General features: G+C 41.5%; 2 protein-coding genes across 3 annotated transcripts in view; one reads left to right on the plus strand and one right to left on the minus strand.

Annotated features, from left to right (window-relative positions):
* Positions 1 to 2522, plus strand: part of LOC126536958 (multifunctional protein ADE2-like) — a 39353-nt gene extending 36831 nt beyond the window's left edge. Inside the window, exons 7-8 of the mRNA XM_050184035.3 lie at positions 741 to 899; positions 2166 to 2522. Of these exons, the coding sequence (XP_050039992.1) occupies positions 741 to 899; positions 2166 to 2335 (329 nt within the window). The 3' untranslated portion in view covers positions 2336 to 2522. The remainder of the gene's footprint in view (positions 1 to 740; positions 900 to 2165) is intronic.
* Positions 2523 to 7001: 4479 nt separating this feature from the next.
* Positions 7002 to 21374, minus strand: LOC140217319 (uncharacterized). 2 transcript variants are annotated; one of them, XM_072287792.1, is made up of 10 exons: positions 20662 to 21374; positions 20455 to 20566; positions 19848 to 20016; positions 19621 to 19671; positions 19417 to 19536; positions 15874 to 16166; positions 14062 to 14259; positions 12109 to 12175; positions 11409 to 11517; positions 7002 to 10066 (listed from the first exon to the last, which is right to left on the minus strand). In XM_072287792.1, exons 1-10 carry the CDS (start codon positions 20732 to 20734, stop codon positions 9930 to 9932), a joined length of 1329 nt encoding a protein of 442 aa, XP_072143893.1. In that variant the 5' UTR covers positions 20735 to 21374; the 3' UTR covers positions 7002 to 9929. The 2 variants fall into 2 exon arrangements, with proteins under 2 accessions (XP_072143893.1, XP_072143892.1); XM_072287791.1 differs by having other exon boundaries at positions 11409 to 11520.
* Positions 21375 to 21397: the final 23 nt, after the last annotated feature.

Here is a 21397-nt window from a genome sequence, read left to right on the forward strand (position 1 = left end):
ACTGTGGCAAACCTTGCTTGCAGTGTAGTGAACTGCTCCGGCCACTGAGTTTCAAAACCCTGCTGAAGCAATAAAAATTATTGTGATGGTCTACTGTATGACATAAGACTCTCACTCCATGTAGCAGTGCACTTTGATGCATACCTTGTAGCCGAGCAGTCTGTACTGTTACCTTTGTCTCCATGCACCAACTAGCCTGCATAATGCCATAAGGTGTGCCACAGCCACAGGATAAAAACATATCCAGTGGCTGTGGGTGTGTGCAGCTATAATGGAGAGATCTCATTTAACAAGCCTCAGTTTGCCCAACCACTAAACTAGACTAAATCAGTGAATATGAATTCTGAGCTGTGGGAACTCACCAGCGTATTGTAATTCTTGCTGAGCTACAGAGGTAGCACACTGTAATTTGAAGCAGCATTCCCTAGTTTGAAATGTAGGGCAGAGATGCAAAGACATTCGGTTGCTCTGGTTGGTGTACAGGGGCAATCATGATGCAAGGTTCACACATGTCAACGTAATCGCAAGTCCCAGAGTGGTTTGCTACAAAATGCATGCAGATGAATGAGGGCCCAGTAAGATAATGCCGTTATTTCCGACAGATTCGTGCAGGACTTGGGTGGGACAATCCTGCATGAATGAGCTCCTATGATGTTATAAATTTTTTAAGTACGAGGGCATTTCAAGTGCTACAGTGAAATGACAAATGCATCACCTGGCTCCTCTGGCCTGGATTTCAGGTGAAGGTATTCCAACAGTCTTTGTCAGCGTGGCGGGACGAAGCAATGGCTTGGGCCCTGTGACATCTGGAAACACTGTATTCCCGGTGATCAACTGCCCCCCTGTCTCAGGAGAGTGGGGACCCCATGATGTTTGGTCATCACTCAGGCTGCCATCTGGTAAGGGCACAGTGGCAGTATGAAGCTGCTTCACTTTCACCAACTTTCATTTTACCAGGTGGCAATTATAACATCTGCAATGATAAACTGAATTGTGCTCAGTGAAATGGGTAGAGCTGCTTTTGGCAATGCCGCTGCACATCTGTGTACCACTGTGGCTTAGAGGCAAATAGCGACTACACTGTGTGTTTGTACAACTGTGCATGAGTTAAATGAGCAGGTTAAGACATATGTAATTGCAATAAATCGCTTGAGCCATGAAGCGAATTTTGATATTTCTGTTTAAAGGACCCCTTGCTCGGTGCATAGATCAAGCGGTCATGACCGTGTCTGCAGAATGCTACTACACTTATGTATGCTGTGAAAACAGCTGAAAATTCAAATGAGTGTGTGTCGTTATTCTCAGACCAGTTAGTCTCTTCAGCAAAGCATTTGCTGGTCTTGCACACTGTCACGGGTCCCACCAGCCATCACCAGTGCATCACCAGTGTTTAGACTTCTGTAAAACACTGAATATGCACCAGGCAGCAAGTAATGACACGAAAGAAAGGCAGGTCTCATGACATAAACCTGATGTGGGATTTGGAGGGGAGAACGTCACTTGTAGAGGTGATAGGAGAGCTTTTGCTCTGGCGAGGGTAACTCGCCTTCTTGCACTAGCAAGCCAAATTATATTTGCTTCTGTCACCACTGTTGCGAAACTCTTCCGAAAATTTCTAGTGGTACAATGTTTCCAGTTTGTTGCCACTCCACAATTTTCTAGTGTGGAAAATATTAGACTGGGCCCGGCATGGGGTTCATCGTAGAAACAAAATTCGTGCATTGTTGCAATAGCAGCCTGCAAATAAGCTTGCGTGCACAGTAGTAACTAGTGGGCGATGCTGTACTAAATTTTTAATTAAAAAGCCCACATTTATGAATGCCATATGCTCAGTGTTATCGTAGGTGTGTGCGATTGCCTTTGGCGATGCTGTAAATTTTTCCTCAATTTGGTTTCTACTTCCTGAGGCTAGCATTCCGGTAGCATTGGTGTTTCCTTGCTGCAGCATTGGCAGCTGCATCTTGACAGAACACAAAATGTTAAAAATCTTACACTTAGATTACAGTGCACGCCGAGAAACCCAGGTTATAAAGATTCCATCATATCTCCTCCAAAACTGCATCTCTCACAGTCCAAGTCTGATTTCAGGATGTAAGAAAGAAGACAATTAGATCATTCATCATTGCTTGATTTTTAAGAAGTGCATCGAACTCTTCTTCTTCCAGGCTTAGGATGCACGACAGTTCTTTTCCCAGAAGCGGCAGCCTTGGCTGCGGCACAGATCTTGGCAATGAGTGACCATGTCATTTGGGCGAAGCTTCGTGCATCACAGTTGAATACTTGGGTGTCTCTCAAAATGGCTGACAAAAAAATCAAGCAGGAGCAAAAGGCATAAATTGCTGAAGACTTCAGTCTGCAACTTTGTTGGCATGCATTACTTTTTGCATTAAAATTGTTTCTTTTCTTCCTTCACTTCTCTTTTTCTACCTCAGTGCATACGTGTGGCAAGGACATGTGTAACAGTAGTAGAGAAGTATGACATGTGTAGTCTTTCGAGGCAATAAAAGCACTGTCAATGCCAACTGTTCAATAGTCTTTATTATGACAACAAGCTTCCTAAAAGTGACTAGCACCAAACTTGAAAACACCAGTACAACACTTATTAAACGAAACTGAACATTGCAGCCAAATTTCTTTCGGCAGTGTGACAGACCAAGGAAAACAATAGGCAGCTGGGAGGATGACCTGAATACATTACGTGTAAAATGCATGTTGAGGACATCTAAATTCATTACACAACACACGCACAGAAGAGGTTGTCAAAGGTGTCTGGGGATGTGCTTGTAGACATAGATAAAGTAAACATTCTTTATCCTACTTAAAGTTGGCAGAGGTCCGAATTTGTTGCCATGGTCGATTCCTAATGCTAGTGCATGCACCACACGAGAGCAAGGGGTTACCATCACACACTAGTACAGGCTATAAATCTTGCAATCGCTATCTTCTGTACTGCACCTACAACACAAGCCTAACCTGCGCAGCAGTTGGCAAAATGAAAATTTCATGCAACTACCATCACAACCCGCACATTTGCTTGCACATTTCAAGGCACTTCAAGAGCTACCTTGACTCAAGCAAACAAGCCTACTGATGCAGCGAAACCATGTGTAGCAGTACGCTAAATGCAAAACCTTCAGCCCAGAGCTCTTGAGTCGTGAAAGTTTCTTGCATGGTAAGGCTTGCAGGTCCTTGTAACAGGACATGCACCATTGCAGAGCAACAATATCAGCTAAAAAAAAATCTTTGGCTTGTCTCTTTTTGTAAAGTAGAGGAAACAAGGTGCCTTGGAATATTGGAGCTGTTTAACATAATTGAAAATCCCGACTGCTATTTTGCAGAAGTTATTATGCACATGTGCAATAGCAGCACAGCCAGACACAGCTGAAATATATCTGTTGATACACAGCGAGAACTACATCGTTCAATTTGCTATACAACATCCTTGGTATGGGAAGGCAGGCATGCAAAACACACAAGGACAACAAAAATGATTACTCTTCTTCTCGTTCAACCCGCTCTCGTTACTTTGTCTTGTCTATTTTGCACACCTGCCTTTCCGTACCATGAATACCTGCCAGCTTGCTCAGCTTCTGGTGTTGAAGTAGAAATTACCCTATCACCAATGCATTACGGTGTTACTTTCTAGACTTGACTGCTGCCCATGTTATGGGCAAAAGATATTTGCTTTAACGTTTCCAGGGCCCTTGGCTTGTCCACAAATGCCTAATCACTCGGAACCAACTTTGTCTACAGTCTCTCGCACTCTGCAATATCGCCGCTGTCACTTTGGTCATGCTTCCTACCCCAGGGTTGCAGTACACAATGTAGCTAAGTTACGAAGTGCTGCCCGACTCTATATATGCAACATGAGCTGCTCAAGGTACAGGTGAACTTGTACATGCATGATGACATCGATGCGAATCACTTGTAGCTTTAGAAATCCAAGCAATACAGAAGTTTGCAAGAAGCTAAAGGCTTTAAGTGATTAACATTGTCGAGCAATGGACACCTCGGGCAACATTTCTCACAAGGGGACTCGCCAAGCAAGGCATGATGCAGAAAATGCCCCCTGCATCTTTTGTCACTTAGTGAAGCTCCAGACATCACACAGCTCTAGCACTGCGAGGTGTGCAACCGAAATGCACTCCCTATCAGCATTTTAAGTGCACCACTGTCAGACAAATAGCACAGGAACAGGACAGTTCAAACACAAACAGAAGAAATGCAAGAGCATTTCTTTATGGCTGCAATGTAAGAGTGCAATTCATTTTTTGCCCAACAAAGGACACTGCATCTTGCGTCCAACTTCTAATCAAGCACATTAACACATCTCTTCCATGAAGCATCAGCTTCAGGTTTTGCTGTTGTGATTTGCATTTTCCTGTTTGGGTTTGATTTGTCCATGATAGTGCTTGCTTGATGACACCTATAGAGTATAAATCCTAGTCTTGAGCAAAGTTTCCCAGTATCAGCATCATATGCAGATATTCTATGCAACATAAGCAGTCTACATCTCGGCAGATTAAAATAGGAATTACTTTGCAGCAAACCTGAGGTAAGCTCACCAAAACATGTTTTTAGAGGGAAGCAAGAGATGCATCAAAATCTAAGCAGTGCACTAGGAACCAGTTACCCAAAATCAAATTTATGACATTCCAACCTACATGATTATTTCCCTGTCATCATAAATTATGACATGTATTAATAATGTAATTGTAAATCGCCACAATATAACCTCATTGCAACTAGAGGGGCTGGAGAATAGAACGAAAACTCTGTTGTCGATGTTTATGAAGAAGAGGATAAAACTTGGCAAGTGACACAAGCAAGAACTTGCATAAAATTGTAGCACCAAATTTTTTTCCTTTCTGGACGAAAAATAGTGACCAGATGAATGTGCTAAGCAACTTTGAACTATCTAAAATATATGTGATGAACTGAGATTGATAGTACCTTCGTTCCAATAAAGCAAAGACAGCTTCGATGCTGAACAACATGGCTGCAACACTCGCATAAGTTTGGCACACTTCCACATGCCCTGCACAAGACTGGCATGTGTGCTACGATAAATGGATTCACTGGGTATCTAGGCATCGAAAGTCACTGACTTGGCTGACCTTCAGTATTGTGCACGTCCCAGTGGTGGAACCACATTCCTGCACACATTGCAGCCATCTCTAAAGACAAACTTGTTTCATGAAGCCCTAGCTGAGTTTGTATAACTATGAATAATTGCTTTTTGACACTAATGTTCAATTTGTCCTGCTTCTGTGCTCACATTCTTCTGCATGACCATTCTTCTATAATTTTATATGGCCCTGAGCATGGATGCATGGATGAATTAATTCAACTAAATAATTCTTCAAAAAAAGCAGTGGTGCGAAGTACCATCCCCGAACTAGGGTAAATTTTAATTCAATCACGAAGCTTTCTTTCTGAAGAAAATACATGGCTTTACTTTGTAGCTTCATGCCACTCTAAGGCAGATGCCAACTATTCTTTTCCTAAGACTTCCTCTACATTGTGAACTTCCAGAGAACCACTTGGTTTAAGCAAAGCTGCTATGGTAACTCGGGGGAGGTGTTGCACACGTCCACGTGTTTGTGAAAAATAAAGAAATAAAGTAAACATGAGCCATTAACGTGAGCAAAAATCGGCAGACAATGTTACATGAAAAATCTTTAAAACGGTAGGGAAATGACGTGACATGCCACATATGACAGGTGAATATATCTAACCAATATGCTCGGAGTGACTGCTGCACTCTCGGATGTGTCCTATGTTTTGTAAGCATACTGCCTAGAGGCTAGATAAACTGTAGACGCAGTAATATTAACCCTTGAATGATGGCACATATAAATGCCTGAAAAAAAAAAATTTCTGTCTACATGTGCAAAACACACAGAGAATAAGTATAATCAACGAGAAAAAAATATTTCGGGAAGCTATTTCACCAATAGGTGCGAAACACCAGGCAGGAAACGAAGTAGGCTTCACAACAAGCCACCTATGGCTTTGTTTGGAATTTTTAGACAGCTCTTGTCATATGTGAACCATGGCTGCACATTTCCTTTTCTTTACAATATGTGTGTGACACCGCTTCAGCCGGAGATATTGCATCGGTCTGTCTCCTCTGATGACAGTGCTTTCAAAAGAAAGCGTGCCACATGCTGATCTTCTTCCATGCCCTTTGCGTTCCTGCTCTAAACCAACAAATGATGCTTGCCACCTGTCATTAAGTGCAGGCCGAAGACATTTAGCCAGAAACTTAAAGGGACACTAAAGCGAAACAATAAACCAGTTCAGACTAATGAATCATTGTTTGAGAACCCTGCAGGCAGTCATTTCAAAAAAATTGATTAGATGAGAAAATGAAGGTCCAAGTATCAGTATTTGAATTTCGCGCCGAAACCCCAGCGCCAGTACGCCAGCGCGACGTCAGGGATTCCAAAGTATGTTTTCGCGTTTGGGCCGCGTTGGCTGAGTAAAGGTTCCCGAAACTTGCCATGTTTAATATTTGGTTCCTTTAGAACACAATGTAGTCAATCTGTACCACTATATATATTTAGTAGGCCCCAGAAGATGCCATCAAAATCCAAGATGTCACAGCCCCCAGGTGCGGGAACTTAAGTAGGCGTCGCCACCCGTATTTCGTTCTTGCGATTTTCCTGGCTTACCAAACGTCTTATGGTTGTAAGAATGGTGTTTTTGGTGTTGTAGAATGGTAATTTACTGATGCAGAACAAATCATTCTTCACTTTACTGCCCCTTTAATACTCAAATACGAAAACGCGACAAGAAGAAATAATATTTTTTTCTAGTATATGTTGCCTGTAGGCAACACTCATCAATAAAGGGTTAAAGAAGAAAAAAAAATCATCGCAACTTATCAGTACCAAAGACCTAGTACCACAAATGCATGATTAAAGGAAGTGCTGAGCGGGGGGGGTTGAGGGTTGAAGAGAATCAGCCCCTCCCACCCCCCCAAGTTGACGCATTAGTCAAAATTTCCCCCCTCACCCCTTTCCCTTGTGTTTTTTATTCCATGAATTGGATAGATTCCTTTTGCGATTCTATTCACTTCTTATACATCCAGCAAGGTAGCCAACCCCAGCAACAGTGAGGTCGTGGCTTCATGTGAGTCAATGCAGAAGGGCAAGAAGAATGAGAAATAAAAGCAATCATTGCAGTATATGGCCCAGGTATGGGATGGTATATGCAAACTACTGCATATGCAAATGACTCTCCATGGGCTTTGCTGTGGCCACATTTGGATACCATGACATAATGAGCTGCATGCAGCCCCCATGCTGCACATTTGAAATAGCTCCTCTACAGCTATAGATATCAAATCTTGCTTACAAGATGTCATGTCTTTAGTCATCATGTCTATAGGTCCTTAAAAAAAAAGGTTAACAAACTTTACTTGGGATGTTCATACAATGAGGAAAGCTGTGTGCAAAGGTGGCATTTGTTGGCACTTACAGAAGCACCTTTCTGATACTAGGCCTGCAGCCTAATAAACTCACATTAAAGGGACACTAAGGAAGACTTTTAAGTTAAGGTGTATTGGAAAGTTATACTTCTGCAATAGGTGTTCAAAAATGTGACAGCTACGACATGGGTTCTGGCACCTGCATTATGCAAAAGTATGACCTCCAAGATTATTTTCCGTTACATTGAAGGGGCAGTAACTACGGGGTGCGACATGCAAACCTCCTATAGCAAACGACCACATTTACCAAGAAAGGAAGATTTGCTAGCAAGAAGCAATGCAATAACGAAAAACAAGTGGCGATGCCACAGTGAAGTTCGTGCACCAGCTTGCCATGCCATCGTAGATTTTGATCGCACCTGCTCAGGTACAGTTAATTGTTTTATCGGTAAAGAAGGAATACATTCATGCTAAAGAAACAAGAAACACAACTTATCAAGTTTGGGGAACTTTTCCAGCACCCAAAACAGCCCCAATACAAGAAAGTATACTTTGAAATCCATGATGTCGCACTGAAATTCTGGTGCCGACATTCGAGCATGAAATTCAAGAAAGGGATGTTTGTCTCTGACATTTTCTCCATTAATAATCAACCTAATTAGTTGCAAAATTGATTAAAATAGTTTTAGAAGCTTTAACAGCCCAAAACTGATTTAGTGTTGCTCATTAATGACCCTTTAGTGTTTCTTTTTTTTTTTCATGCCATCATTACATGGTATGAATGCTATCTGTCATTGCACATAGTCTCTGGTTGCTTAGCAACAGAGGAGCTACTCCTACCATTTTTCATTTGATAGCCCAGCACTTCACCTGTAACATCTCTTACCTGCTCTAGCTCTTTTCAAAGCAGGCACCTGTATACAATTTATCAGGTGTAGATGCTGTTTTCTAGACACTTGTGCAGATGCACAAACAAACTTTATGAATTCATATTTGGATTAGGACACATGTGCAAATGGCTGACATAGAGTTGACCACAATAACCAGCAAAAGGACAGCCAAGGTATTTACCGGCTAATCACAAACCATTTTTATGATGTGTAAATGACTTTGTGGGTTTAATGCAGACTGTGAACACCAAGGGTAGGACATGTTACACTGGAGGTATACATATAAAACACTTTATGCTCAATGAGGCCTCACTCAATGAGAATCGGACTGCAGGGACCTTTCTTCATGATATTTGCTTTCTAATACCATGATTTACCTTCTCAATAAAGATGAGCATTTAATTTCAGGTAGATATTCCGTGAAGTACCTTGCACATGCGAGGGGTACCCAAAAGTAACTGCAACTTATTCTCAGAAGTACATCGTAGTCATCGAACAGGCCATTAGGTGTGGCTGGTGTGCTTGTTTTTGGCTTTTGTGTGCCGAGTGGTGTGGCGGAGTGCTTTGAATGGATTATTTGTTGCATTGTATTTCATCCATATGTAGTATATGCAACTTGTACCAATACTGTGACAGCTTTCAGTAAGGAACAGACACAGTACATGACAAACAGCTTTTTTACACAATTTACATAAATGGCAATTTTCTAACGATAAAGTTGACACTTTTAGCAAGATTCAGTCCACAAGCATTTTCCCCACTTCAATGAGGGCAACAAACGAACCAGTTAAAAATGAACAATGATAACATTTGTTGTTGATAAGTGATCAGGAGTGTCATACTATGCAGTTGCCATGGCTACGTAGTTAAAGAAAGGAATCTTCTGGCATGCACACATATCTAAGATTAGCCAGTCTACCAGTCAATTCATATTACCATATAGCTTTATAGGCAAGATGTAAACCTCCATACAATTGTTCAGTAAGTGAATATTGTGTAAATACAATGGTCAAACAAATGCAGCAAAACAGAATTTCATGCGCGCTCTCTGCTTCACAATATATGACATGAAATTAACGACCATCGCAAAATATACAACAAATGTTCTATTCAATGTGCAGCTACACAGCCCTTTCTAACAGGATGCATATAACGCCTTGCACTAGCAATGCCTATAAGTAAGTCTAATAAGTTATTTATTTTACTCATTTAAAATATCATCAAGGTCACATTATAGGGGAGTGGTTGCACAAGAAAATTACTTATAGATATTGTAAATGTGAAACAGAATGCCGCTATCAGTTAATGACAGTTATGCTAGAACAGAATACAATTCATATGCAACAGTATATTTAACTATGTAAAAACACATTTGTACAAGTTGAAAAAGAATAGTTTCAAAAAAGTTTTTAAATCCACACATACTTCAGGAAACATTCAAGTCACTTTTGGGTACTCCATCTATTTAACATATTCACAAGACGTATTTCGTTTTTGTATATTCAGCAGCTGCAAATAACGCCATTACCTGAGATTCCTGTGATGACTAGTAACTTTATAATTGTATGAAACTATGTGCCTTCCTCTTGGCAGCGAAGGAGTGACTACTTGATAAGAAGCTGTTGGAGTTCACATTCCCTGAGGCTCCAGCGTAGCTGTGACAACTTTGTTGTCCACTCAGCTCGAGACCACTGCTGAGGAGGCCGTAGATCTTGCTGTTGGGACATGTACGTCTTCCAATCTTGTAAAGAAAGAGAGAGAGAAGGTGGAAGAAACTCTTGATGAAGAGTTGCATTTGTGACACACAGGGCACAGGCAAAAAGAAGGGTTCATGGACATGGTGGTTCAACCCCATGGATGAGGGTAAATTGAGGAGAGGACCTAACAACCCAAGTGCACTGCAAACAGTATTGTAGGAGTCATTTACTGGGCAAATAACAATGATGCCATTATTGCTGAGGGAGAACGGCTGCTTTCTGCAACCCTAACAGATGTTGTCAGGGCTAAATGGCAGCTGGTGTACCATTTGCTGTAGCTCCCTCAGTGATCACTGTACGGCAATTGGTGTACAAAGGTCAATGTAAATGTTTCGATTTGACATGGCAGGCTAGGGAGTGTAAATAAGTCATTCTATGCTAGGAACTCGGAACACTCTCTGCATCCAGGGCCTTTCTTGGCACCGGCCGGGAATGGTGAGAAGCTGCCCAATAAGCAGAGGCAACTTGTCACAGCATTGCAGAGAGTGGTGGCAGGGACTGTCCCCAGTTTTCTCGTCCTCCATGAACAATCCAAATGGCTAGACAATAGCAGCTGGATGCACCAATGCAAACTTGCCACTCGCACCATGACCCAACTAAGGCTACCTTGAAGCATGTGATTTAACCCCTTAACATTCGGGACAAACAGCCAAAAAATTTTGCAAAAGTGAAGAAAAAAGGCAGGAGGCACTGCATTATTTTTTGGTCAAAATTACAAGAAACTGAAGACATACACATGTGAAAAAATTGCCAAAATTCACGACAAGTTCAGCAATAGAGGGCACTCATTTTGATGGCAAATTATCTCATCGTTGGCACTTAAAGGGTTGAATGTCTAGAACTACTATTCAGATTTTATTTTATTTGATTTTAAGATGAAAAAAAAAAGGGGGCTGGGCAGGCCATATAATACTTAGAATAGGTAACCAGTGGCCTATCAGTCTAAAAGATTGCGTGCCAAAAGAAGGGAAACACAGTCGAAGATGACCAAGGATTCGGTGGCGTGATGAAACTGTGAAATATGCAGGCAGTAGGATGTAGTCATCTGACGAAGGACAGGGACAATCAGAAATTACTGGGAGAGGCATTCGTCCATTCTGTAATAGACATAAATTACACTGATGCTGATGAACTATTTAGAATGCTTCTAATTTACTCTGGAACTGTCATGCTGCATAAGTTTCAGGTATGTGTGCCCAAGAATCAAAACTATCAAACTTTCAGCAATGTACTGCTCTTGCAACAGCTGCACCAGCTCTGCTGTGCATAATAAAATTGCAGGAGGAGTGCAATGAAGGCATGCTGGAACTTAAACCTAATGCTTACAATGCACTGGAGGACTGCCATGAACTGCTTCCATTTCTGCGTGAGGAATATCAGTCAGTGCTCTTGCTGTCCGATGAGGAACTAGGCTGGATGATGAGGACGGTACCAGCTGCTGGGAATAAAGCCACGAAGTTCATTTGGCAAAGGCATTCATATAAACAAACATGTCTAGGGCATGGACCAAAAGCACATGAACAGCTTGATGAAGCCCACAACAAGGATATTGTGGATAAACTTATGAAATGCTAACGGTGACTGACAGCATTTAATGATCCAATGGTATCTTCAAAGTGAAATAAATGTTGCAGAAGCACTGGCATAAAGTGAACAACATAGTGAACAGCTATCTGGGTTTTCCTTACACGCAGTATCGTGGCTGCTGCCCATTTTTTTGCAGCAGTGTTGAATGTAACAATCGACTTACTAAGAAATTACTGAAGCTCACCATGTCATACTGCTGATAGATGACTACGCCATAACCAATAAATAAATCCCTCACTTTTGTGCTGGCTTGAGGTCATGTGTGCGTCTCAAGTGTGCCTGGCGTATGGCCGTTTCTGACCTCTTAGTGTTTGTCTTAGTGGCTTTATAAGTGATCGACCTTTATGTGCACGAAGAAGCACAGAAAAAGGTGCAGTAACAGCAGCATGTTGCGCATCAGTTCCTTCACTAGTTGCATCAAGACACGGACAAAACTCACCTTTATGGATGACACTACCAAGTCCTTGCTGGTGATCTCGGAGCCAGAAGTATGGGGCACGACATAACTGCACACACATAAGAGAAAACAAAGCAAATTACAAAACATGTATTATACTCATTAGCTAACAGACTGCTGACCACCATCGAATGAAATAGTACATTGATGCTTCAGGCGTGACAATATTTTCAGACCATTTAGTGCAGGCAGACTTGGACTAGTTCATCTTTATGTTAGACAACTAGTGTCTCGTTCCTTCTTTTTTTGAGACTGCTCTCACCTGTGATATCTGTTATCAGTGCATGCACACACCCATGACGTAGGACTGCCTTGATAAGTGCTATAAAAGCAGAGGCATCCTTGAATAAAGCGACAAATTTCTGAGAATTGTCTGCCAATGCGTAAGCATTGTTTGGCTCGGCTATGACTTCTTCTTGCTTAGTTTTGCTTACTTGCTTTTCCTAGCTTATGCGCATCTACCCATGGCCTTTCTGGTGGCAAAGAATGCTTAGGCTTTAGCAGACAATTGTCAGATTTTCTTGTCGCATCAAGTAACTTCTTCATTATTTATTTTACGGCATTCATTCTCATTTATGAGTTGTAGCCAGTGAGTTTCACACCTGAATAACTGTCCCGGGCTTCCATAGCACAGCAACCTAGCAAGACTTCGTATAATTCCTTGATCATTCAAACCCCAATGCATGTGCTGAACAGAACGTAAGGCAACTTGATCAGCCTGTTTTCCAGCCCTGGAACAATCGTCCTAATAACTGAATTGACATATTAGTGAACCATGCAATGACTGAGTCATAGTGAACAAGGTACTGTTGCAGCTTGAGGGGGCGTTAGGGCAAGAAATCCACCAAGCTCATCAACGAATACGTCCGGTAGTAGAAATGAAGGAAAAAGGGGTTTGTTTGACATTAGTTACATGGCTCCAGTTATGGTAGCCCCCTCCACGCAGGAACGTGTTAAATGTGTGAGTTCACATCAGGACACCTCAGCCCCACTGCATGAAAGGTCTCCGCTTTTAAGCCCGTTGTCTTCCCTAGGCGACTCAACTAGGGAATCTCATTACTGTATCACGGCCAATCACAATTGTCGAATCGGTTGCAATACCCCGGCCAGGATATCACATCGTTCGGCAGCACTCCTACCTTCATTGCACTTCTACCTTAGCAGCACTCCTACCTTAACAGCCCTCCTACCTCCTGGTGGTATGGAATATGTGACACGAAAGCACTATGGAAATCTAAGGTCGGCACTGTTCTTTGATAGCATTTGACGTTGGCCTTTTAATGATTAGTTCAGGCTGTCAGGTAGTGGTATGGGGTTTTTTTGTGGACCCGTCAGCTGTCGGTGTCAGCGCCGTGTTGAGTTCAGTGTAGGCGCTGATGGTTGGGGTTGCCTCATGACAAACGTTTAATTAATGCCCTTGGTTGTGTTGAGATGTAACAGCATCTATGCAGATCCCCAAACTTTAATGTGTATTTGTTTTGACAGTGGTCACTGACATGTTCCGAGATGGTGCTTCACCTTGATCCCACGGTATTTTGTCAAACCATCGACTAGAGAATCACTTTGTACAGTGACTATTGCTCTGTTATTTTGGCGTCTGTTACTTCAGTGCATAGTTTGTTCACTTGAACCAAAATAAAGGAGGAGTGTGGTTGTTTTTTATCTGTCCATTTCAGTGCTGGAATAGTACAGCTCCCACTATTCAGACTTTAATAATGGACATTCTGGTTCCTCTGTTAAAGCCTTGTTCAATAAAAACAAACGAAAAGAGCAAAATAAAAAAGAAGACATACCATCTTTTCTATAGGCATGTTCACTAAAACTAATCTGTAATCTCAAAACACACAAAGGTGTTGCCCCCAGTTGATTGTGCAGCCAGTAGATGGCATTATGAGGCAACCTTCTTGTTTCAAGTAAATCGAGCTAAGGTGTAACCTGGCAAGAGCATCCTCAGCAACTTGTTGAGCAGCACGTAGGGACAGCTGCAGATGTCGATGACGCAGCTGAGCGAGGCGTTGACTGAGCCGAAGAAGATCCTTGTGACCCAACGAGGAGCGACCAGATAGACTTCCAGTGGCTGCCCCCTTGGTGGGCTTGCTGCCCTCACCTTTGGTCTTTGTTCCAGATGTGTCACTGTGTTCAAGGCACAAAATTTGTTATTGAATCAAATGACACCTTTTGCCTAAGGACAGGTGAGTTCTCATTAATTTACTTATTACTGTTTCTACACCTTTTCGCAAGGCATTACTGAAGAGAGCTTTTTTCTGCACAATATGCAAGCCCCAAGTATGCTCAGCAACAAAGGAAAGTACAGTCAGAAGCAACTACAACAACAACATATATGTTGGTAACACAGTGCCATGTGTTGTTGTTTTACTTTTTGCCAGTGTCCGTTTTCGCTGGATCATCACTGTTATTGGGTTATTACATGGTGCATGACAATTACTGCATCCAAAATTTTGCAAACATTCTTGCCAGTTCTGTAGCAATAGAAACAAGTCTAATCAGATCGAACGTGCATCACGAAGAGTGTTCTAGGTTCTCAAATGTATGTGAGCTCCAGTGGTTACTTTGGAATGTATGATAATACATGTATACTAAATAGCAGACAAACTTGAAATCAGAATTGACAATCAACAACCACACTTTTCTCTATCATTGTGATTTGAGTATTGTACTTGCCTTTCTGGGAACAAGTTTACTCAATAAAGTTAGATTCTTAACCCACACCTAGTAGTAGTAGTAATTGGTTGTTCATTTAAATAAATAGATAGATGAATAAACTAAAAGGAAGGGAAGGAAATTGCTGCTGACCACAGTAATTGTAGAGCGCAGTCTGTTGACACCTGAACCGTCACGCACACTTTTGGCAGTGCTTCTAGTTTTTCACTGTGACTACAATGTGATGTATGACAAAGAAGTACAATGTAAAAGAATAGAGAAGAATGCAATTTAAGTTAATCTAATTTATTTACGATTCTTGCTTTCCCTGCATCACAGAAACACCGAAGGGTACAGAACTAAAGGTGCTCATGGCACCTGGCCAGGGTCCTCACTCAATTAACATAGGGAAGCATGGAAACTACTCGAACAGTGCAAAAATACAGTCAACCGCAAATGTTTACAGGCTGTGGGTTCCCTGAAAACATTGAATTTCCTAGCAGCATGTAACAGTAGCCACTAAAACCGTACATTGCAATTTTGTTTGCATATACAAGTAGAGGCTGGAAATGCAAATACCAGGCTGCATTGTGAGGCTGCGGACATGTTCAGGTATTTCTAAGATCCAGTGGTTCGTAAACTTTTGTGGTCGACTGCACATTGGCTTGCTCCATTCCTGCTATCGCTGCAGCTACCACATACATGTACAGCAAGAAGAAACATATGCAGCACTATTCTTAATTTTTTTTACAAGCAATGTTACACCCTGGCCTTATTGCTTTATGACATCAGCAAATTTTGCTCTGTTCCATAACGTCACGATAATGTTGATGACGTAAGGTGCGGCATTTTGAAACTAAATTTAGTATCAAATTAAAATATCTCATAAGTGTTTCCCAATCTTCACACCTGCTAAATGTTATCTTTTAGTGTGTAGAAAGCCTGTGGTAACTTTTACAAGTTCAAAAACATGTTTCGATACTCTGTTAGCCTTAAAACTGTGCAGCAGCACAGCCACTGGTGTCACCTTTCAATTGCTTACTGACTTGCACACTTCTGCATGACATTTCAGGACCGAATCCTCACCCTGGCAGTGCAGGTCCTTTATCTTGGGAATTCTGGCCTTGCTTCTCGTCTGCAATAGTGTGCTTGTGGTTTCGCGCTCTCTGAGCTAGTGAAGTGCTTCCAAGTTGGATTAACTCTTGCTTGGCAGATGCTTTCAGCTGGTCTCTGATTCGCTGGTACTTGTGGACTTCTCGCTTCAGTCGCTCCAACTCAAACTCGAGCGCCTGCTTCTGGGTGAGCAGATCCCGCACGATACCATGTTCATCTTGATTGCGAAGAGTGGCAGTGTGAGATTCTGAGTCAGTGTCTGTTTGCTGCACAGAGAAAGCCAGTTACAGAATCAAACGCAGTTCAGCACATCCACCAAGCAAGCACATGAACATATCTGAATAAGTGGCCAGACACAGGTACTCTGAAAAGAGACCAATGGTAGAAGGAATAAGAAATGACACAGTGCATCCTGACATGAATGGATTTCTGTGTGTTTTTGCTTTATTGTGGGTGTATCAATATATATCTCAGAATTTATGTGTCTATATGGTAGCTGGACCCGTATTCTGAAACGTTCGCCTTCTGCAAAACTATCGCCTTGGCCACGCCTCCACCAACAGCACATGCGGATTCGCTGTTTTAGAAAAACCGGAAAATAAAGAGCGCCATTTAGTAGTTCTGGACTACATCATTTTAACGTCATGGTGTCGATGGGTGCTCTCAACGTGTATTGAATAGACGAACACTTCTTATGGCGTTCGGTTGGCGGTGGAGTGTAGTAGATATGAGAGGTGGTAGTTTATAGTAGTCTTTTTGGTGGCGTCTTACACGCGTTGTTTATTTATTTTTTTATTTCACAATACTGCAGGCCAGATTGGCCCAAGCAGGAGGGCCATGAAAAAAAAAAAATTACATTGCATGTGACATACAACAGAATAAAAATTAAAAGATGACAGAGCAGAAACAATAGGCAATGAATATTGAAATTCCTCATAAGAAAATTGTTTCCTTTCTACTGAAGAAGCAAAGTTTGAAGGGCGTTCCAATGAGCTATATTGTTTGAGGGAAGAAACTGTGCTTATTAAATGAGTTTGTTTTAGCAAAAATAGGCTGTATTGAGTGTTCCCTATTATGATGGGTCCTTCGAGTAGTGGAGTGCCTGAGGAATGAGGGGGGAGCAATGCTAAGCTTTCCTGCCAAAATTTTATGAAGGAAAGAAAGGCAGTTCAGTTTTCTATGTGTACTAAGCAAGAGGATATTGTCCTTCATAAGCTGTGTGGGGGAGTCTGATCTTCTGTATTTATGAAAAATGAAACGTACTACCTTTCTCTGAACAAGCTATTGATAGATGTCTTTCTTAGTGTGCGGGTCCCAAATTACGGACGAGTATTCAAGTTTGGACCTGATGAAAGTTTTATAAGCCAAGAGCTTAATCTGGCTAGGAGTATTCTTTAATTTTTATCTCAAGAAACAGAGCTTCGAGAATGCAGTTGAACAGATCTCAGAGATACGAGTGCCCCAGGTTAATCGGTTGTTAAGAGTTATTCCTAGATATTTATGTTGTGGAGACCTCGCTAATGTGACTGTTGTGGAGGCAATATTGGTAACAGATAATTTTTTTTTTTGCGTAACTCAGAGAAGCACACTCTTATCAATGTTTAAATCCATACTCCATTCTTCACACCAGTGACATATTTTGAGCAAAGATTCTTGGAGCAATTGATGGTCTGCTATTGATGCTATTTCTTTATATACAACACAGTCATCTGTGAACAATCTTATTGATACTGACCGTGGAATGACATTTATTCAATCATTTATGTATATTAAAAACAGCAAAGGTCCCAACACACTACCTTGAGGAACACCGGAAGTAACAGCAAGCGATTCAGAAAGGGCGCACAGCGATATTGGTTGACTGATTTAAAATAAAACATTTCACACTTCCTTTTTCAATTTATCTTACCTAAAGCGGCCGTAGCCAACCGAAGTCAGTGTGCAGAACCCGTACTGCACCGCATTCAAAAACAACACACCCGAGCCCCTCTGCACTCGCACGGTGCGCTCTCTCATGTGATGTGAAGCATTCGAGAGCGTGTGTTGGTAGTGCACGCTGACGCCACGGGTAAGCAGCCATCTGATTCATTGAACGTGACTATCGCGGAAGGCGAACGTTTCAGAATACAGCCCCTGCATTTTGTAAAGAGAAACAGTTCCACCTTTGTGATGGGAATTCTACCACCTAACTAAAAGAAAAAAAAAGGATGTTTGTATTGGTGCAATAGCTGCACCGACCCAACACTTAGGACCAAATCTTGAGGAAAATTGAGGTGCAGCTACACACCAATTTAGTATACGGTACACAATAGATTTATTGCTCGACCATTTCATCAGTGTAACATATGGTGTCTGCAAGGTAGCAATAACCTTAATGCATAAAGTGCCAGACATGTTGTACACATGATATATGAACGTGACAGAGAATTGCTGCAAATTACCCTGGCTAGGGAGAATGCACACACTAAAGATACCTATCTAGTAAACCAAAAATGTCTCTGGGACGTACGAATTGGGTCTTAATGTGCAAGTCGAAGACCAACATCTGCTAGACGTCTCAGGCATGTCACTTTTTTGCCAGAAATATTGAGGTCGTCTAGAGTATGTTGCTTTGACTTAAGAAAGAGACAGCCCATAGATATTATCAGATGGCATCTAATGTATGTTGTAACAACTTGACTTTCTTTTTACTTTTTAGTCCACACATGAATATAGTTGTCCTCTCATTTATTCCAATTATAATCTTACACTAGTATATCTGGAGCTCATATGTGAACACCTACTTTGCGTATTTTCTGATACAATTTACTTTTAAAACTTAATTCAATGTATGCCACTTGTGCCCAGTGAAAGGCCTAGAAGAATGAGCACATTACACTTCCTCATGCACGTGCATGTGCGCATACTTGCGCACACAATGTATCTGTTTTTGCGGAGTGTGCGTTTCACCCGTTACATCAGATACAGAGCGTGTGCTGCGAACGTAATATTCATTATAGAAAACACTATGAAAAAGGCCCTGATCACTCAAAGATTTGCTAGATGTTCTATGGACCTCTGATGCTTAAAGTAATTAAGCATATATTAGAGCTTCCTTATGTCCAGCAGTGATTTTCTTGCAATGTTACAGCAACATCATTTGGATGAGATTTAGATTATCTATGGTATGTATTTGTAATGTTGTTCAGACAAATCTAGATATCTATAGGATTGTGTAACATTTAGAACATTATGTTCCATGGACATATCTATTGAATATAAACAATTGTCTGGATAACAAGCATTTACACGGCAACTCTGTTGAAGACCCTCTGCTTGTATACACATATATATGCTGGAACAATGTGACGATGACAGTTCCATTCCGTCATTCATAATTCACTTGTGTAGCATTACCTGCCTATGTTACTGCTATAAGTGGGGAATCATGGAAGTGGATGATGATGGTGGAATAGGTCAGACTGAAAGGAATCGTCTCGTTAAACTAGTAACATTATAAAACATTTACTTGCCCACCTTTACTAAAGGTCCTGAATTCACTGCTAGCATGTGAAGGTTGGTTGGACAAGACTTGGACAGGAACCCCTTTTTCCCTTTCTTGAGACGTGAGAAGGGAACAACAGTTTGATTGGCATCCTGGAAAGAGAATCGGCTGCTTACTGAGTACAAATTACAGCCGAATTATTTGTGATCAAATATGGTAAAAAATTGGCTACGTACTGAAGCTCTTGCAAATGAGGACAAGGGCGGAATGTCGTCCAGAGACGACATCTGAAAAACATTGGACATAATGTTTGAGGAAATTAAGCAAAGCAGCGTACTTGGTTAAATGCCGACAGCAGCGACTTCAATATTGTGTTCTGATAGCTGAATGCATCAGCATGCCAAGAAAACATGCATGCTTTTCTTGTGTTACTGTATGTTGGAAGATGTTATGCAATACTTACCAGTGAAGCACCGCTGTCTTCTACATTTGACTCTGCAGTAGTGGCTCGTGCACTTGCCTTGAGTCTCTCCTTCTTGACCACAGCTTTGTAGTAAGAATCCAAGGGATGCTCCCATTTGGTCTCTTTCGTAACCGAATTGTAATAGTAAATCCTTCCCTGAGAATCTTCCCTGCACCACAAAAATTAAGGTGCTTGTGCAAAAAATTTTTATATAAAATATGCAAACTGCCTATAATATTCACAGTGTTAGTTCCAAAGTTCTAGCACATGAGAGGCCAATGTACGGCTTATTAAAGCCAACAAATAAAAAGAATGTATGAATGAAATAAAGTCCTTACATATTTAAAAGAAAAGGGGGCTATGAATGCATGAATTCACTGTTAGTTGGAACACATATTTCCTCATGGTAACATTCTTTAATGCAATAAAACTTATACAAAAAGACCACAGAAAAACGGATGCATTGCTCTGTGCAGCTCAATGATGTCTGTAGGCACTTAAGGCCCTTAGGTCGGACGCACCGATGGCTTCTGTGTAGTTAAGTGTTTGATGAAGGTAACGTTTAAGATCATTACCATGCAGTATCTCGTGCAAAAAATTAACTTACACGGGACACCACGGTGGCGGCAGCGACACCTCAAGACCGGCCTGAGCAATCCAAAGCAGATTTTGCTCATCGGGAAGAACGATTCCTAGGTGCTCAGCGTACAAATGGATATCTGAAACGAACGAATACTGCCTTTAAATGGGCCCAACGTACGCGCGCAGCGTATAAAATGAAGAAGGTATAAAAACGGTGATTATACTGACTGACCTTCGTTGGTTGCATTCGCCGAGCTACCGATCTCTTTCAAAATCTTTTGACCATGCGGTAGACTTCCGTTCATAACGTTCTTCGCCGATCGAGAAATAACATGGATAACATATCACGCCCAGGGTGTAACAAATGTAGGAACAAAGAAACCTGTGTAAACAGGACAGCGAAATATTACGTTCAGTTACAGCCTTTTATGAGCGAGAAGCATTAACTGGCAGGACGCACAGAAGCTGCTCGGTTGCCGTCTACATTCAGTACTGTGTTCAGTGCCTTAAAAGCGAGCGCTCCCATTGGTTGGTATGCTTCCTGGGGATAAATAGGGAAGGGCAAGGGATGAGCGAAAGACGAGCATCCCCGAAACCGAAAGTGTCTGTTTCTTACAGTATCTTTGGTGTGTTAACGTAATATTCTCATCTATGCAACGCTCCTTAACATCAAAATTTGCCAACTAATATGATCTCAATCACAGATCGTACATATTTTCTCATACGACAATCGCCGCTGTATTTTTCTTGCAACTTGTATAAGTGGTGTAGTAAACCACTCCAAATCCACGCTCCATAAGGTAGCATCCTCTAGATATTACACTAGTAAAACATGTCGTAAAGGCTATGCTATCATAGAGTTAGTATTTATAGTAACTCTATGTATGCTATGGTGTTCTAGTTCAATATAGCTATGCTTTTGCTTTTTTGAATTCAGTTGCAGGGGGAGCATAGTGGGAGCAATCTTG

This window comes from Dermacentor andersoni, chromosome 4 (genome assembly GCF_023375885.2).
Source record: "Dermacentor andersoni chromosome 4, qqDerAnde1_hic_scaffold, whole genome shotgun sequence".
Taxonomy (NCBI): Eukaryota; Metazoa; Arthropoda; class Arachnida; order Ixodida; family Ixodidae; genus Dermacentor; species Dermacentor andersoni.

What these genes read in the sequence shown, in the direction of transcription:
- LOC140217319 (XM_072287791.1), bottom strand. Translation starts at nt 20,734, where the DNA reads ATGAACGGAAGTCTACCGCATGGTCAAAAGATTTTGAAAGAGATCGGT. An exon ending in GGCGAATGCAACCAACGAAG is followed by an intron (nt 20,567 to 20,661) that starts GTCAGTCAGTAT and finishes CGTTCGTTTCAG; the next exon opens with ATATCCATTTGTACGCTGAG. An exon ending in AAAGGACCTGCACTGCCAGG is followed by an intron (nt 14,260 to 15,873) that starts GTGAGGATTCGG and finishes CCTTGAACACAG; the next exon opens with TGACACATCTGGAACAAAGA.